Here is a 16,807-nt window from a genome sequence, read left to right on the forward strand (position 1 = left end):
TCAGAAATGCTTTCACCAAGTTAAAGTTTCATCTCAGTTTTCATTGAGGATTTGTGTGGGAAGGAAATAATTGGCCATTGGAAAATGTCTGTGTCTTCTACATTTTCAGATTTATACTGACTACAATTCACATCCTTTATTTAGACAATCGTGTCAAAAATTCCTCCTAGAAATTAGAATCAGGAGAATGTGGTGGCTGTGTTTTCTTCTCCGGATGAATCTGACAAAAAAAAAAGTATGTGAAAGCTTAGAGGATTATGTAAATAAGCTTGCCTGGGGGGTCAGGTATGTTTCCTATAGGAAGCTAATTTTGAGCTTAACCTGAAAGGCCTCATGGGAGAGCATAGGAAAAGGAAAAATGAATAGGCAGTCCCAGGGGAACAGATTAGCAAAGACGTCCCATAGGACTGGGGATGCTTCTGTATTGCTAGAGCCCAGGGAACACTGCAGAAAATAAGGGGAGATAAGGTGAGTTGGAGCCAGACTGCAAATGGCCTCGCAGACCTCGCTAAGGAACTTTAAACAATTTTTGCTTGGCAAATGAGTAAGTGGCTCAGATGATTCCCGTGTTTGTAAAGGAAGGATAGATTTCACACATGGAGGCCAGTCTGCAGGGTACGGCACTGGTTCAGGGGACGTGAGAAGGCTTGAAAAACAGGGACAGTGGAATTAGAAAGGTTGAGACAGATTTTAATGTCATTACTGAAAAATAATTAACAACTTGTTAACTATTTGCGTATGCATGGAAGGGGTGGGGAAGAGGGAGAGAAAAGATTCAGAGGTTTATCAAGGAACTGGATGGATGGTTTTGAATGGTTATGCTCTTAACCAAGGCCCAGGTGGGTGAGAGGGAGGAGAATGTCCTCTAGGACCTAGAGCTTGGGAGAAAGGTCAAGGCTAGAGGATTGGATCTAAAAGTCTTCACCGCAGAAGTGGTAGTTGGAATTACAAAGTGGAAAATTCCTACAGATACTGTGGAGGCCAGATTAGAGTCCTGGAGGGAAAGCATAACATTTGAAAGGAAGCTTAATAAATAAGCAACAGAAGAGATTAAGGAAACATGTCCAGAAAGATAGTTGGAAAACTCAGAAGTTCTCTGAAAACCGAAGGATAAGTGAGTTGTCAAGAATTAGGGACCAGTGGCCAGGCCTGGTGGCTCATGCCTATAATCCCAGGACTTTGGGAGGCTGAGGTGAGTGGATCACCTGTGGCCAGGAGTTCGAGACCAGCCTGGCCAACATGGTGAAACCCCGTCTCTACTTAAAATACAAAAATTAGCCGGGCATGGTGGGGCACGCCTGTAATCCCAGCTATGTGGGAGGCTGAGGCACGAGAATCACTTGAACCCGGGAGGCAGAGGTTGTAGTGAGCTAAGATCATGCCACTGTACTCCAGCCCCCGTGACAGAGGGATACTCCATTGAAAAAAAATAAAAATAAAAAATTAGGGATTAGGGACTAGTTAACCATTTCAGAGTCATGAGCATGCTGGAGAGTAAAGACTAGAAATCAACAAGTAGATTTGCCAGTTAAAGGAGGTCTGGTGGCCTTTTGTGACTAAACACAGAAAGAGGCAGATGTGTGTGATTATTTGTATGTGCGTACAATTTATTTTGTTTTGTTGGTTTTAAAATGAGTGCACAGCAGCGTTCATCCACACCCATCATTACTAATCTATAGCCATTCTAAAATTATGGGGGAAGGTTCTTCATTTCTGCGGGAGCTCACCCATGAGTCACAATGTTCTGCATCTTATAGAATCTTAGTCATCAAAGAGATTCAGCTCACAGGGAATTAATTTGATTGGTTGAATGTGTTTTCTTATGAGTAAATGATCCTCTCAGTTCTTTTCACCCACATGTACCCCACAAAAAAATGGTTTCAGGAAACACAGATACACAGAATATCTGTGCATTAATTTTATGCTCATGGGAGGAATACATCTGTGGTTTTTGGAACATAAGTATAGATACTTATCTAATTGTCAAGGAGTCCTAGATTTGGACTATGAATATTCTGTAAAATTCGGCTCCTGTTGTTGATAAAAGTGGCAGGCCTGCTTCATGTGTTACTGTGAAGGGAAAGTAATACGATGTTTGTAAGGCATCCGTGCTGGCCCCGGACCCCCAGGGGGCTGGGGGCGGACCCCTCTGGACCCCACAGGACGATGTCTTACTTCTGCACTGTCCATTACTGAGCCACACTCCTGTAGTCCCTCCAGGGCTGACACTTGCATGAAGCAGCTCAAAGATGTTTTTAAAGCTTGATTTTCTCTGTGTTAGGAACTACTTTGTGCTCATCAAGTTGTGATTCCTAATCATCTGGGGTGCAAACAGTGTTTTCTCTGAGAAAGTCAGAGATTCTCAGTGATGAAATTTATAAATAGGTGCCTGAGGAAGCCTTGTAAGTTTTTTTTCTTTGAGATAATGGTAAGTGACTTGGGGTTGATTTTGTTTCCAGTATATCTCAGGGGTTTTGTGATTTCGTATGTGTGTGTATTTTAAGTCACTGAGGTTATAAAGGAGAGAACAGAGAGCTAGAAATAAACTTCACCAAATCACCTTTAATTCCAAAAGACATCAAATAAACTTCCCCAGATCACCTTAATTCCACAAAACATCTAATACTTCTGTCTTTACCTGGAGAGAAAGACTCACAGCTCCTAAGCTGGCTCTTCTAACCAGCCTTTGTCTAGAATCTCCACCACCTCTCTCTCCTCCCCACACACTCCCCACCTTATGCCCTCCGTGTGTGTGTGTGTGTGTGTGTGTGTGTGTGTTTGTGTGTGTGTGTGTTTCTCTTTTTTCTCTCCTTCTACTTTTGGGTAAAAAAAGCTTTAAATTTATTAGCAGACCTGATGGCGTTATGTTTTAGTAAAGAATATTGTGAACTGGTAGTAATGATCATTATATCTGCTTTTAGTTTACTGTTAGCAGATCCATCTCTGCTCTATCAGGACCTCAGACCTGTGATATCCCAGCTCCACAATGCGCTTAACCTCTCCCAGGCTGGGAGATTCCATTGGCGAACAGGGCTACTTCCAGCAAGCCAAGCTGCAGCCAGCAGGAAATGAAACCGTCTGCCACAGATACTTATTTAGACCAAGCTATTAATGTTTAGTGGCAGAAAAGTGGCTCCCTTTCTCATTCGATTGAATGATGAAAGCATGTCTGTTTCCTTGATAAGACTGTGGCCAGCTTGGCGTTCAGTCTGAAAGGTGGATGAAGATATTCCGCCTGCATAGCGGGCTGCAGGGATGTCTGGTTTCTTTCCTCTGTATCTGTGCCAGAGTGTATCTCCCTTCTTCATCTCACAAACCGTTTTTAAACTTAATCACACTGAACTTTTGTATATGTTTGCCTGACAATAAATGGGTCTGGGGTTACGTAGGGAGAGTGTAGAGAAAAATACATCTTTATTAGGGGAGAAATGAGAAACCGCTGTCGTTGTTTAAAATAACCCTTAGTGTAAATGAGCCCAGTTATAGTGAGGCCAAAATGGGAGAAACTTTTTGTTGGTTTTGAAAAATACCAAAATAAAAATAATAGGAATTTAAAACGAGTTTTAACAAATTCTGTAATGAAAAGTATTTTTTATTCTCTCACATATTCCTCTCTGATATCATAAACCTTAAAAATATTCTAATTTTCCTAGACCCCGGTTTTTCTTTGCTTAAGAGCTTACTTTATGCTTAATGCCCTAACCAAATGAAGCTGCCACCACTCCGAATGTTTGCTTGTAAGGAATAAAAATTCATATCGATGTTTCAAAATTTATTTAGCTTCTCTTTAAGTTACATTTACAACTTTATTTTTGGAAAATAAATTTATTATAAAGATTTTTTAAAGGTAAATTTAAACTTAAGTTTTAATAATTAAAGATGTTTTATTTTCATATGGTCATTTTTGCCTAAGGCCTAGAAAACAGTTTCAACTGAGGAATAACCCTATAGTCATTTTCCACACCAAATGCTTCACACCTCCCAGAGGTAGTTCTCTGTAGCATCACAAACTCTGTCATTACCAATCAACAATTTCACACTTTTTTTTTACCTTGATAAGCTTGAATTTCAGGTTTTATAATCATTCCAGCATTACTCTATCTTTATGGGAACCTGTTGAATAAGCCAGTTGGAGGATGCAATATCTTAGAATCTTATATTCTTTGAAATGTGGAGCTGCGATTCACTGCCTGTCTGTAAGTCAGACTTTGGGGCTTCCCTAACCTTCTAGATGCAACTGTGAACAATGAAGTATGTGGGAGCTGGGGGCTGGGGAGAAGCCTGCGACAACTAAAATTACTACCCGCAAGTCCAGGAACTCCGTTCGTTTTGTTAGAAAGAAACTCGGAGTCTTACTGCCCTAATTTGAGGCACCATTTAAATTAGCTTAGTCATCTGGCTTTCTCTAGAGAAGACAGAGATCGTGAAAAGGAAATAGAGTTTCTGCTTAAGGTGGGCATGTTGACTCTATCAAGAAGTGATCACAGCCTATCATCCTAAGAAGAAACAGAAGACATAAAAAGTACAAACAAAACTGGCAAAGTACAGTGCTGGGTCAGGGCCTGGGCAGGCTGCCTTACATATCTCAGCAGACTTTAGTCCTTAGGAGGGTGGCCCTGTATGACAGCACATTAAAACAGTGATGTGTCCAACGATGAACATGGGCCATCAACTAAAAGTTAAATCGTTCCATTTTTTTTTTTTTTTTTTGAGACAGAGTCTCACTCTATTGCCCAGGCTGGAGTGCAATGGCATGATCTCGGCTCACTGCAACCTCCACCTCCCAGATTCAAGCAATTCTCCAGCCTCAGCCTCCCAAGTAGCTGGGATTACAGGCACCCACCACCACGCCCGGCTAATTTTTGTGTTTTTAGTAGAGACGGGGTTTCACCATGTTGGCCAAGTTGGTCTCAAACTCCTGACCTTGTGATCCGCCCTCCTTAGCCTCCCAAAGTGCTGGGATTACAGGTGTGGCCACCACACCAGGCCTTCCATTTCTTTAAGAGAGAGAAAAGTTTATTTGTTTCAAGAAAGACTATTCAGAATTGGTTATACAAAGATAGGTCCGTAAAGGGGGCAAGTTTCCATTATCTGGGAATTACACATTCATTGATTAATCTCACTGTTTCTGAGCATTGCTAGAAGGAAAGTTTGCTTCGAGATGAAATTTATTTTACTCATATTGGTCACCTACTCTGTTTACCAAACCTGATTCCATATGCTCTTTGGTTATTTCCCATAATTAAATTATCCCTTAAAAGATACAGAATGCCTCATGTTCTTTCCTGACTCTTGGTCCTCCATGTAAGGGATGAGGACTTACCTTTGAAATTTATTCAGCGTAGTTTTGTTTCTGAAGTTTCATAGGCAATAAAAGATATTGTAAAATATTAAAAAACATCAAGTTTTATAGCCATTATCTACCATTTAGTATCCATCTCTTCCATCTAAAAGATAATGCTACGTTTCCTGTTTTCTAGTCTCTGCTTTCTGTGTTGTTTGATTTTTTTTCCCAAAGTCACTAAAAGTGATGAATGAAGTTTCTTTTCATTATCATATGGTTTGGTTTTGCTCATATTTTCCTTCTGTTATCTGGATTGCTAATTAGAAGTTGCAACTGGTAAAACGAGCCTATCACAGATGTCATCTTAAAATTCTTACTTCCCTTTTTAGTTCTCTAATAGGGTGAAATCTTGATTCAAATGCCCTGGTAGTCCCCCTTTGTATGACTGCATCCACTAAAAAAAAAAAAAAAAAAATGTGTATATATATATTCACACACACACATATATATATACATATGCACACACACATATATACATATGCACACACACACATATACATATATATATATATATATCTTCATGAATCATGCACAGGAGCTGTGTCCCTGGACAGCATCCATAGACCCCCACCAGGATTAGAAGTTAAACTCAAGTGCAGACACAGTTTGGAAGCCTTTTGACCATCTTCAGCTCCGCTCTGGTTTCCTCTCTCGATATACACTTCCCTCTTCATGGTGATTGCTTTCTCACTCTATAAATGAGATATTGTCCCTTTTTTTACTTTCTCCTCCTTCCCAAACAGGACATATTGGTCATTTTAATTTATTGTTTGAAATGTTGTCTCCACGATGCCTTTTCACTAAAAGCCTTTCAAGTCTAGTTGTGACATGAACATCTTTTTTCTACTTAGTTTAAGAAATGTTAGGCATCACTGAATGAGGAGCGAGGCAGGAGAGAAAGAGGATGGAACACGTACAAACAGTTACTCAGTAGACTCAGAATGGCAGCTGATGAAATCTGCCGCCGTAAACCAAATGGAGAGCCCAAGTAGGAAGATGCGAATATTGGCAGCTGGCTCAGGCTGTCTTCGTACCGACTTCTCCCTCATTATTTTTCTCATTTCTGCCAACTCTGGCAACATATTCGACCTCGAGGGACGCATTCTTTTTTCCTGCCGAAAGTGTGGAAAAATGTCTTGTTGTCAGAGTTTTGTTGAAATAAAATTGGCTTTTGGAAGCAGCAGCATTTGCTGGGAAGCTTAGGAGGAGTGAGACTCGGGAGCAAGTTGATGTGGTTTGGGTTTGCGATCTGGTACAAGAGCGGGGACTGAGGAAGTGTCGTTGTTTTGGGGCTCTGTCTGGCAGCACTGCTGGGGCTTCAGGGAGTGTTAATGCCTCAGTTCCAGGGCACCGTTTCTCAGGGTGGTTCTTACAGGCCACCTACACCAGGTTCTGCCGGATGCCACTTCCGAAAGCATCCCAGAGTGACTAAATCAGAATACCTAAGAATAGGCCTAGAGAGCTGCATTTTAACAAATTCTCCGTGAATCTCCTGCTCCAAAATTAGAAGAGGAGCTATATTCAAGGTTCTGGAGCTCAGTTTTCCAGCTGCCCGGGTCATTTATGTGTGCATAACTAGAGGCGCTTAGGGTGAGGTAACTGACTCATCCTAGTCACACACATAAGAAACCGAGGCATAAACCTGAAAACCAGTTGGAACTCTTGCCTCCATACAGGAATCCTATGGCAGCAGAAGGCAGAACTGTTCATGGTTCTTGAAGCTCAGTTTGGTGTTTCTTGACTCTTACTCAACCTTTGTATGTTATTCTTTCATGTTCAATCCATTTTCCTTTTCCAAGAGAAGTATAAACGATTAAGATGTGTCTGTTAAACAAGGCTCGGCAGTCGCTTACTCCAGAAAGAGCTCTGTAACCCCTGCTTACCCACCCAGGATCCTCCCCCGGGACACAGTTGTACCTTATACGAACCTAGGTGGTTGCTCTTAATGCAACATTGTCGTTTACTTGCTCACGAGTGTCTCTCTCCTAGTAGACATTGAATTTCATTGTCCCTATAATGTTGAGCTGTGCCTAGTGCTGGACCTGGATCTAATGCTTCAGAAATGACTGAAAAATGAATGGATGAGCTGAAAGATCTCATGAGGCCTCTGATGCACGTTCTCCTCGGTTTTTGTGGTCTCTGCCATAAGGAATGACTTAAAAATGTTTGTATTAGACTCGGCTTCCTGTGATCCTTACAAAAATGTGTTTTGAGAACAAAATAAATAGGATTGGGAGAGAATTAAGATGCTTTGAGGATCTAAATACTTGTAAAGTATATTTTATTATATTTTATTGGAAAGCCACGAAATGCTTTAAAAAGCCCCAAGTAAACTTAAGAGGAGATCCACTGGATTTTGGCTAAGTGCTGAAAAAAATAACGGTTTCCTTAATTCTCTATCCAAATACTTCAACTTAAATTTACTGGTAGCTGTTTCAGAGGAAGACGGGGACGCTGCAATCCTTAGTTTGTTATAAAGAAAATGTTTTTATCTTCAAATGTTTAGAGGAAGGATTAAAGGCAATTTATGGCTTGGGTGAAAAGTAATAAAGTGGTAACAATGAAGTATCTTCTAAGTTGTCGTCGTTTTCTGGAATTGCTAACAATATCAACCAGGCAGGCATTTTATATCTGAACGGAGTTACTTTCATTTGTCATGCTTTAATATAAACTATAACACCAATCTTACAGTTGCAATACTGAGTTGTTTGTTTCATTCTGTTGTTTAAAAAGAGGACTTGATTTAGTTGTAAAGGAGATGAATTCTGTCATTAGATTTTTTGCCACAGGGATCAAGAAATATATTTAGAATTCACTTCTTTCAGGAAATTAGGCTATAAGGTCTATATGAAATGCATTTTATTAAGATCAAGCCATAGCCTTTTTGCTTTCTCTAGAAATAATTCATTTTTAATTCCCAAAGAAAAGTCACAGTAATAAAAAATAAATTTTACCTGATAGATTATTTTCCTTGTCATAGCTCCCCATTTTATTAAAAAAAAATCCAGTTTACAGATTTCTTACTATTTGTTTAATTAAAACAATAATAAATTTTATAGCCTTTTACAATGCATAAATAACTTTTTAAATAAAATTTTACTCACTCTTTGCAACTCTGTGCAGTGATAATGAAGATAATTTAATATAATGGAAACTTTCCACTCTTTGAGGGAATAGGGAGGTTCAGGGGTACAAAAACATTACCAGTGTCAAATAGCAGAGCCAGAACTTCATACAAGACTTTGCTCCAAATAGCATCTTCTTTTAACTATACCTCTGGTCAGTTCAATGTTGTTTTCCTTGTCATATATGCTTAACAAGAAATACTAGAAACATTAAAATGTTATTACTGCTCACTCTCTTTTTTGTTATCAAATAATTAGTTCCTATGCTAGATGAAGCTCAGTTTTTAGAAACTGCCCAAGTATTTATTGCAAGTGATTTTTATGCATGAGTGTGTGCGGTATAGGAAGTTAATCTGAAATAATTTTAAGTAAGAATGGCATGTAAATTTTCTTTTTTTTTCTTTGAGACGGAGTCTCGCTCTGTCGCCCAGGCTGGAGTGCAGTGGTGCGATCTCAGCTCACTGCAAGCTCCACCTCCCAGGTTCGCGCCATTCTCCTACCTCAGCCTCCCGAGTAGCTGGGACTACAGGCGCCCACCACCACACCTGGCTAATTTTTTGTATTTTTTTTTTTAGTAGAGACGGGGTTTCACTGTGTTAGCCAGGATGGTCTTGATCCCCTGACCTCGTGATCCGCCCTCCTCAGCCTCCCAAAGTGCTGGGATTACAGGTGTGAGCCACCATGCCCGGCCGGCATGTAAATTTGTATGTGACACTTTTTTTTTTGGTGGGGGGTGGCAGGGGAGAGGGTCTCACTGTTGCCCAGGCTGGAGTGCAGAGGCGCTGATCACAGCTCACTGCAGGGCACACACCACCATGCCTGGCTAAGTTTTTGTGTTTTTTTGTGAAGTCAGGGTCTCACTCTGTTGCCCATGCTGGTTTGGAACTCCTGGGCTCAAGCAATTCACCTGCCTTGACATCCCAAAGTGCTGGGATTGCAGGCATGAGCCACTGCGCCCTGGCTGTGATGCTCTTTAATTATTCTAATGCTTCTAACTTACATCATGGTACCAATCCTATTTATGTAATAGAATCAATCTCATACTCTCAGCTGACAATGAGGGGTATTTCATTATTTACTTGTATATGAGATTCCTTTTATATAGAATGAAATGCATACACACTCTGCATAGAAATTCTTATGTGTTTGTATATTACTCAATTCAATCATACTATGATTCCAAGTTAAGAACTCGTAGATAAATTAGCCTCTGTAGCTGTAACAGTTGAGGCTTTCAATTCAAATGTCAGATAACATTCTTCTGTGTATTGTATTATTTTCTGCAATAATTCAAATCTTTATTGAGTTGAGGTTTGCTCACTTACTATAAGGTAGAATGAGGTGATCTAAGTACGTTTTGTTTAAATACATGTGTCTTCTCCCCATCAGAGTAAAAGAAGCCGAAGAGGTTTGTAGACAGAAGAAGGGAAAATCACTTTATAAAATAAAACCAAGACATGACTCTGGAATTGTAAGTATGACTGATTTTTAACTTGTTATTTTCTTTGGCTTTTAAATCCTGTTTTCATAATATATACAAACTCATAATATTTTAATTATTTTTCTACTAAGTGTGAATAAATTAGGAGCTTCTGACTTCAAGAATCTCCTTTTTCTTAGGCCCTTAATCAGGCCCAGAAGGCTAAGAGTCTTGATATTGATTATTCAAAACTTAAGAATTGGGCTGGGGGTGGTGGCTCACACCTGTAATTCCAGCACTTTGGGAGGCCGAGGTGAGCGGGTTATGAGGTCAGGAGATCGAGGCCATCCTGCCCAACATGATGAAACCCTGTCTCTACTAAAATACAAACAATTAGCCCGGCATGGTGGCGTGTGTCTGTAGTCCCAGCTACTTGGGAAGCTGAGGCAGAGGAATCGCTTGAACCTGGGAGGTGGAGGTTGCAGTGAGCTGAGATTGCGTCACTGCACTCCAGCCTGGCAACAGAGTGAGACTTTGTCTCAAAAAAAAAAAAAAAAAAGTTAAATCTACTGAATCTACTGTGGTTGTGCATTTATGTGGCTATGTGCATGTTGGCAGGGTGGGGAGACCATCTTTCACTTTCTTTGTTAAACACAGATCACGGCAGAGGCTGTATTTGAGCCACAAGTGATCATTATAATTGGATTAGATCCACTGGGATCTGAAACTTGGTAGGAAGTGCCAAGAGCAGTGTGACACTTTGCCCAGGGTGCCCAGACCCCGTTTATATCCACAGATGGCTCGGCAGAGTTGGCTGCTGGAGAGTGGTCAGTCCAGAGATGGAGTTTAACAAGCTCATTTAAGTTTCCTGCTTGCCCTCTCCCCACTTTAAAACAAAATGCCAGGTTGTCCACCCTGGGAGGGAAGGGTTTGGTTAAAATGACAAGGCTTTTCCTTGTGATACTGAGGATGTTGTGTTGACTGTTTTGAGGGATTATCACTTGGTACCACAGTGTAAGTAAATGATGCTGTTTTAAATGAAAAGGTGAGTTAGGCCTTAAGATAGGACCATTCTAAATTGAATTAGTCTAATGTAGTCTAAAGGGAAAAGACATTAAAATAACCCAAATTGGGATATGATTAAATAGCCCTATTTTTTAAAGAAGGAATTATATCTTCATTTAGAAGCAATGGTCCCTTCAGTTTCTGTGTATTAAAATGATCTTATCTAATGATAACTACTACATGGTAGTTCAGCTTATTTTCTGCTCCTGTCTGATGATTCAATCTTACAACTGTATTGAATGCGGAGGAATAGTTACTTATTAGTGAACCTCAATCTTGCTATTAGGAGTACAGAAGATGATTAGAGTACATTTACCATGAAGTGAAGCAGCCACTTCAGTTTTCATATTTATGTATTTGCATGTAAGGTTGAGGATGAGAATGTTGAGTTTGACACCCTCTCATATTGGTTAGAAGTTAAATTTTTAAAACTTTTTTTTCTCAAAAGTATTTGGCGATTTGTCTTGATAAAAGCGCTCAAAGATAACACAGATCCCACTTATATTTTTTTCCTTTATGGATTGGTAGACCTTTAACCTTGTCCCACAGAATTTGATCCAAATGAAAAGGTCTTTTTTAGGCTACTCTAAACTCTTTCCATTTTTAAAAGTTCTTTCTAACTAAAACTTTTATCTGGTGTATTTGTTTTCAGAAAGCAAAGATAAGCATGAAAACTTGAACAAGGAAAAGCAGAATGAAAATGAGTCATTGCAACGACTTTCACAAAATTCAGCTGACCTGAGGGTGGGAGGGAAACTACCGTCATTCTGCTCATGTTTCTTCTTCACCTCTTGCATAATCTTTTTGTTTTCTAGACAGTTCACTAATTGTTGAATTTTACTGTATATTCATATAAAAATGCAAAAGTACTAGACCAGTGGAGAATTTGACACCTTTTCTTTTTGTAAAAGTTTATGGTATTATACCGATAGACCAAAACAGCATGTATAAGAGGCAGTATCTGCACTAATTCTGAACATGCTAAACATTAACTAAAATTCACTGTTGTGAGAATATTCCTCGTCACAGCAAAAACACTTTCCTTTCTACTGACAACCAGTCCTCCACATCACAGCATTTAGACATATGGGTAAAATGTTATTTCTAGTGAATTGTTTGTATCAGTTTCACGTCTAAGTATAAATTTTCTATTTTAAAATGTAAGAACCATTTATAGTCAGTGCTTTCCCAACTCTTGGGTTGCTCTCCATAACTATATATTTGTGAAAGAAGATGGTCATTTTTTTTTTACTGAAGTCATATAATGACTTGAGTCAGCTCATAATGCATTGTGATGATTTTGTATGAGCTGGGTTTTTTTTTTTCCATTACTTTTAATGATCTTCATTGCAAGTTATAGTTGTGGATAAAGGGGAGAATTTATTGCTCTTGCAAACCAATTATGGAAAGCAACTTAAGAAAAACAATGTTCTAAATCATAATTGTTTGTATTTATGTAAAGTATGGTCTCCTACTTTTTAGTTTGTAGTTTAAGTGCAAACAAACAGTAGTGGGTGTTTTTCTATTGTTTTGTAGTCTTCCTGTCCCCTTCAGTCCCTCCAGTGTGTATATTACCATTCTCCAATGAAATAATAGGGCATTTAACAAAGATCGCTATGTGCAATACTGTATTTAGTGTTTCTATTTCAATTTTTCTAGGATGTTAATTTATATGAAAATAAAATGAATAATAAAAGAATAAAGATACTTGCAAAATACAGCTGTCATATTTAACATGGGGTGGGGAATAAGAGAAGGAGGGAAAATAAGTTAGACACGCTGCATATTCACCTGCACACACACAAAAATGTGCATACAGTTTCAGGGACTTAAGAACTTAAAGCCCATCAATGATACCTAAGTAAGAAATCCTGATAAAATATTTATTCCTTTGTGGCTTGAACTAGGATCTCTTTCCTGATCTCTCAAAGATCTTCTGGTCATTTTCAGTCGGAGATCTCCCCATGCCTTAAAATTCATTATGTGTAAATTCAAACTCAGCTTGTCATCTTTTCCCTCCATCCCTGCTCATTCTTGTGTATTATCTATCTCAGTGGACAAAGCCACTATTCATTCAGAAACCCAGGTTCATCTTTTGACATATTACTTATCACAAATGCATACAGTTGTCTCCGTGTTTTCTATTAAAGTCCTAGTTCAGAACCCCCATTAATTCCTTTATTAATTTGCTCACTGTTCTCATCTTCCGAGATTTGTCCTGCAACATATTTTTAAAATTTAAATCCACCTTTTTCTAAAATGCAAATCTGCTCATCTGAATTTCCTACTTAAAGCATTTTAGTGGCCACATACACTAAGATATGTGGCCTTAAAATATTATCTAAATGTTTAATGCGGCTGACGGAGTCCTAAGCAGTGCCTACTTACCTTTTGAGTTTAGTCTCTTGACTTAACCTACCTTGAATTCCAGCCTGCAGCCAAACTAAAATACCTCTAGGCTAATTTCCTCTCAACTATGTGTCTTTCCGCATGTTTGCCCTCAGCTTGAAACATTCTCAACATTTCATGGATTCACTAATAATTGTATCTGAGTTTAGAAGGCATTTGTTCCAGGACATCTCTTGACACTGGTCTCCCTGGCTCCTAGCTTGTGACAGAGACTCACTACATATTTACTGATGAAGAGAAGACAGGAGTGTTAACTATGCCAGATGCTTCAGGATACAAGTAGGCTGAAAATGGAATGAAGTCCCTTGTTTGCTGAAAAAGGGTAGTGGTAAAAATGAAGGGTAGTGTTAAGGAAGTAGAAAAGGGAGGTTCAATACAGATTAATTATAATTAAGACATTTCGGTAGCTCCACGCTTGGAAGACTTTTCTGTCATTCAAGAAACATTGTGCTGTGAGTTAAAAATTTGGATTTTCCCTCTGTTTCCAAGTAGAAAAATAACATGAAATATATTTTCAAAAGTATAGATGCAGGGTGGGAAGTGGGGGGTGCAAGAGAGTGCATGAAGAAGAGGAATCTCTATGGTGTAAAGACAACTGACCATACCCCACTTGTAGAGGGAAACCAACCCAGGATCACTACCAGAGATGTGAGGCTTACCTACCAGTGAGAATCCACTGAAAACAGCTGCAGAGGATGCCACAGGATATGGCAAACATTAGCCAGCCAGACACACATGGTAGCAGGAGAAGGCAGACCACACTGGGCCAGCTAACTTCTGGGCCATGTCTGTACCTGCAGTGTCTCTAATCCACTGACAGCCCAGTGCCACCCAGAAAGCCAGGTTCTGGACTAGGAATGGGTGAACGCAATGGAAAATGACCAGATACAGAGAGAGAGAGAGAGGAGTAAAAAGAACGTGAGCACTCCTTCAAGACGCCTCTGCAAAACACACATCCAAAGCACGGGAGGAAAATTCTCAAGGAGAAAGAATAAACTTAACAAATAGCAAAATGAATTCACCTTTAAAATACCAACAACAGGGCAAAACTTAAATAATAATTATATTTAGAATCTGTAGGCCAGGTGCGGTGGCTCACGCCTGTAATCCCAGCACTTTGGGAAGCCGAGGCAGGTGGATTACGAGATCACGAGTTCAAGACCAGCCTGGCCAAGATGGTGAAACCCCATCTCTACTAAAAAAAATACAAAAATAGCTGGGTGTGGTGGCAGGCACCTGTAATCCTAGCTACTCGGGAGTCTGAGGGAGGAGAATTGCTTGAACCCAGGAGGCAGAGGTTGCAGTGATCCAAGATCGTGCCACTGCACTCTATCCTGGGCAATAGAGCAAGACCCTGTCTCAAAAAAAAAAAAAAAATCTGCAAAGGAACTTGAAGCATATAATCATTGAGACAGAAAAAAAATAGAAGCTGAATGAATTCTAGATGGGCACACATTAAGCAACGAGTGATTTGGAAGGTAGCACCAAGCAATTTAGTGAGACCGCACAGCAGAGAGAGAAAATATTTGTAAACGTGTAAGAGAAGTTAAAAGAGATACAGGATAAACTGAAAGACTCCAGTTAAAGAGGCAGTCCATATGGAGAAACTAAAGGAAATAGTAGAAAAGCCAAATAATGGCTTGGAGAAAAAAATGGCTGAGAATTTTCTAGAATTGAAAAAAGATACATCCTCTGCTTAACACGTATCAAGTGCCAGACAGATATATACCAATACATTTGCACCAAGAAAGGTCAAAGTGAATCTCCAGCTAGGTAAAGAGAAAATTTGAAAACCTCTTGAAAGAAAGGACACGTTGGCCAGGCGTGGTGGCTCACGCCTGTAATCCCAGCACTTTGGGAGGCCAAGGCAGGTGGATCCCCTGAGGTCAGGAGTTCAAGACTAGCATGGCCAACATGATGAAAGCTTGTCTCTACTAAAAACACAAAAATTAGCCAGGCGTGGTGGTGGGCGCCTGTAATCCCAGCTACTCGGGAGGCTGAAACTGGAGAATCTCTTGAACTGGGGAGGCAGAGGTTGCAATGAGCTGAGATCGAGCCATTGCACTCCAGCCTGGGCGACTGAGAGAGACTCTGTCTCAAAAAAAAACAAACACAAAAAAAAGACAGAAAGAAAGGACACGTCACTTAAAATGAAACGACAGTTATCCTGAAAGTAGATTTGTCCTCAGCCACGATGTATCTTAGAAAATAGTAACATCTTGGCTGGGCGTGGTGGCTCACACCTGTAATCCCAGCACTTTGGGAGGCTGAGGCGGGCGGATCACGAGGTCAGGAGATCAAGACCATCCTGGCTAATATGGTGAAACCCCGTCTTTACTAAAAATACAAAAAATTAGCCAGGCGTGGCCAGGCGCGGTGGCTCACACCTGTAATCCCAGCACTTTGTGGGGCCGAAGTGAGCGGATCATGAGGTCAGGAGATCGAGACCATCCTGGCTAACACGGTGAAACCCAGTCTCTACTAAAAATACAAAAAATTAGCCAGGCGTGGTGGCAGGCGCCTGTAGTCCCAGCTACTCGGGAGGCTGAGGCAGGAGAATGGCGTGAACCCGGGAGGCGGAGCTTGCAGTGAGCCCAGATTGTGCCACTGCACTCCAGCCTGGGCGACAGAGCGAGACTCTCTCTCAAAAAAAAAGTAAAACGTCTTTAAATTGTGGAAGGAAAGCAGTGAATTGAGACCATTAGACCCACTTGAAACATCATTCACATGGAAGGGGAGAGAGAGATTTTCAGACATATGAAAAGTACAGGAGGTAACTAGGCCCGAAGCCTCACTGAAGCGTCTGCTGCGGGGCACATTTCAGCAAGGAAAAAGATGCGAACGAAGTGAGGGCCTGGGATTTAAGAAATCACAGAAACCATAGAAACTGGTGAACCAAAATCAACCCTAGAATGTAAACAGTAACAATTACAACTAATTTTTCATGTTTACAAAGGGCACTAAAATTTTAGATAGTAACAACTTGGGTGGGAGAAATTCAGGGAATAATTCAAACATGCCACGGGGCATGCACTACTCTCTTCATTCAATTCAGCAAATGTTTCTAGAGTGGTCAATGTGTGCCAGAAACTGGTGTAGGGTTTGGGAGTCGTGGACAAACAAAAAACGTCCTATCCTCGTGGAACTTATGTTCTAATGAGGGAGACAAGCGATGTAAAATAATGCCAGGCAATATAATGTTAAAGAATGGTGACAACTTATTCTTCAAACCAGAATACCACTGAGAGTAAAAGTGAGGCTATTACACCTGGAAAATCTCTATAAATTGATACCACTCCCAGACAAACTCTGGTCACCCTACATATAAGCACTATGTGAGCTTTAAGTGTTATGAAGAGACATATGAAGACCCTATCTCTTTAAAAAAAAAAGAATGGCCAAGTGTGGTGTCTCACAGCTGTAATCCCAGCACTTTGGGAGACC

At 40.1% G+C, this 16,807-nt stretch overlaps 1 protein-coding gene across 3 annotated transcripts in view; it reads left to right on the top strand.

The window, feature by feature from the left end:
* FMN2 (formin 2) overlaps positions 1–12,661 on the top strand; it is a 392,431-nt gene extending 379,770 nt beyond the window's left edge. For all 3 annotated transcript variants that reach the window (XM_063613470.1, XM_055234932.2, XM_055234935.2), the window contains 2 exons: positions 9,859–9,940; positions 11,607–12,661. In XM_063613470.1, coding sequence (XP_063469540.1) covers positions 9,859–9,940; positions 11,607–11,633 — 109 coding nt within the window. In that variant the 3' untranslated portion in view covers positions 11,634–12,661. The remainder of the gene's footprint in view (positions 1–9,858; positions 9,941–11,606) is intronic.
* The last annotated feature ends 4,146 nt before the right edge of the window (positions 12,662–16,807 follow it).

Source organism: Symphalangus syndactylus, chromosome 19 (genome assembly GCF_028878055.3).
Source record: "Symphalangus syndactylus isolate Jambi chromosome 19, NHGRI_mSymSyn1-v2.1_pri, whole genome shotgun sequence".
Taxonomy (NCBI): Eukaryota; Metazoa; Chordata; class Mammalia; order Primates; family Hylobatidae; genus Symphalangus; species Symphalangus syndactylus.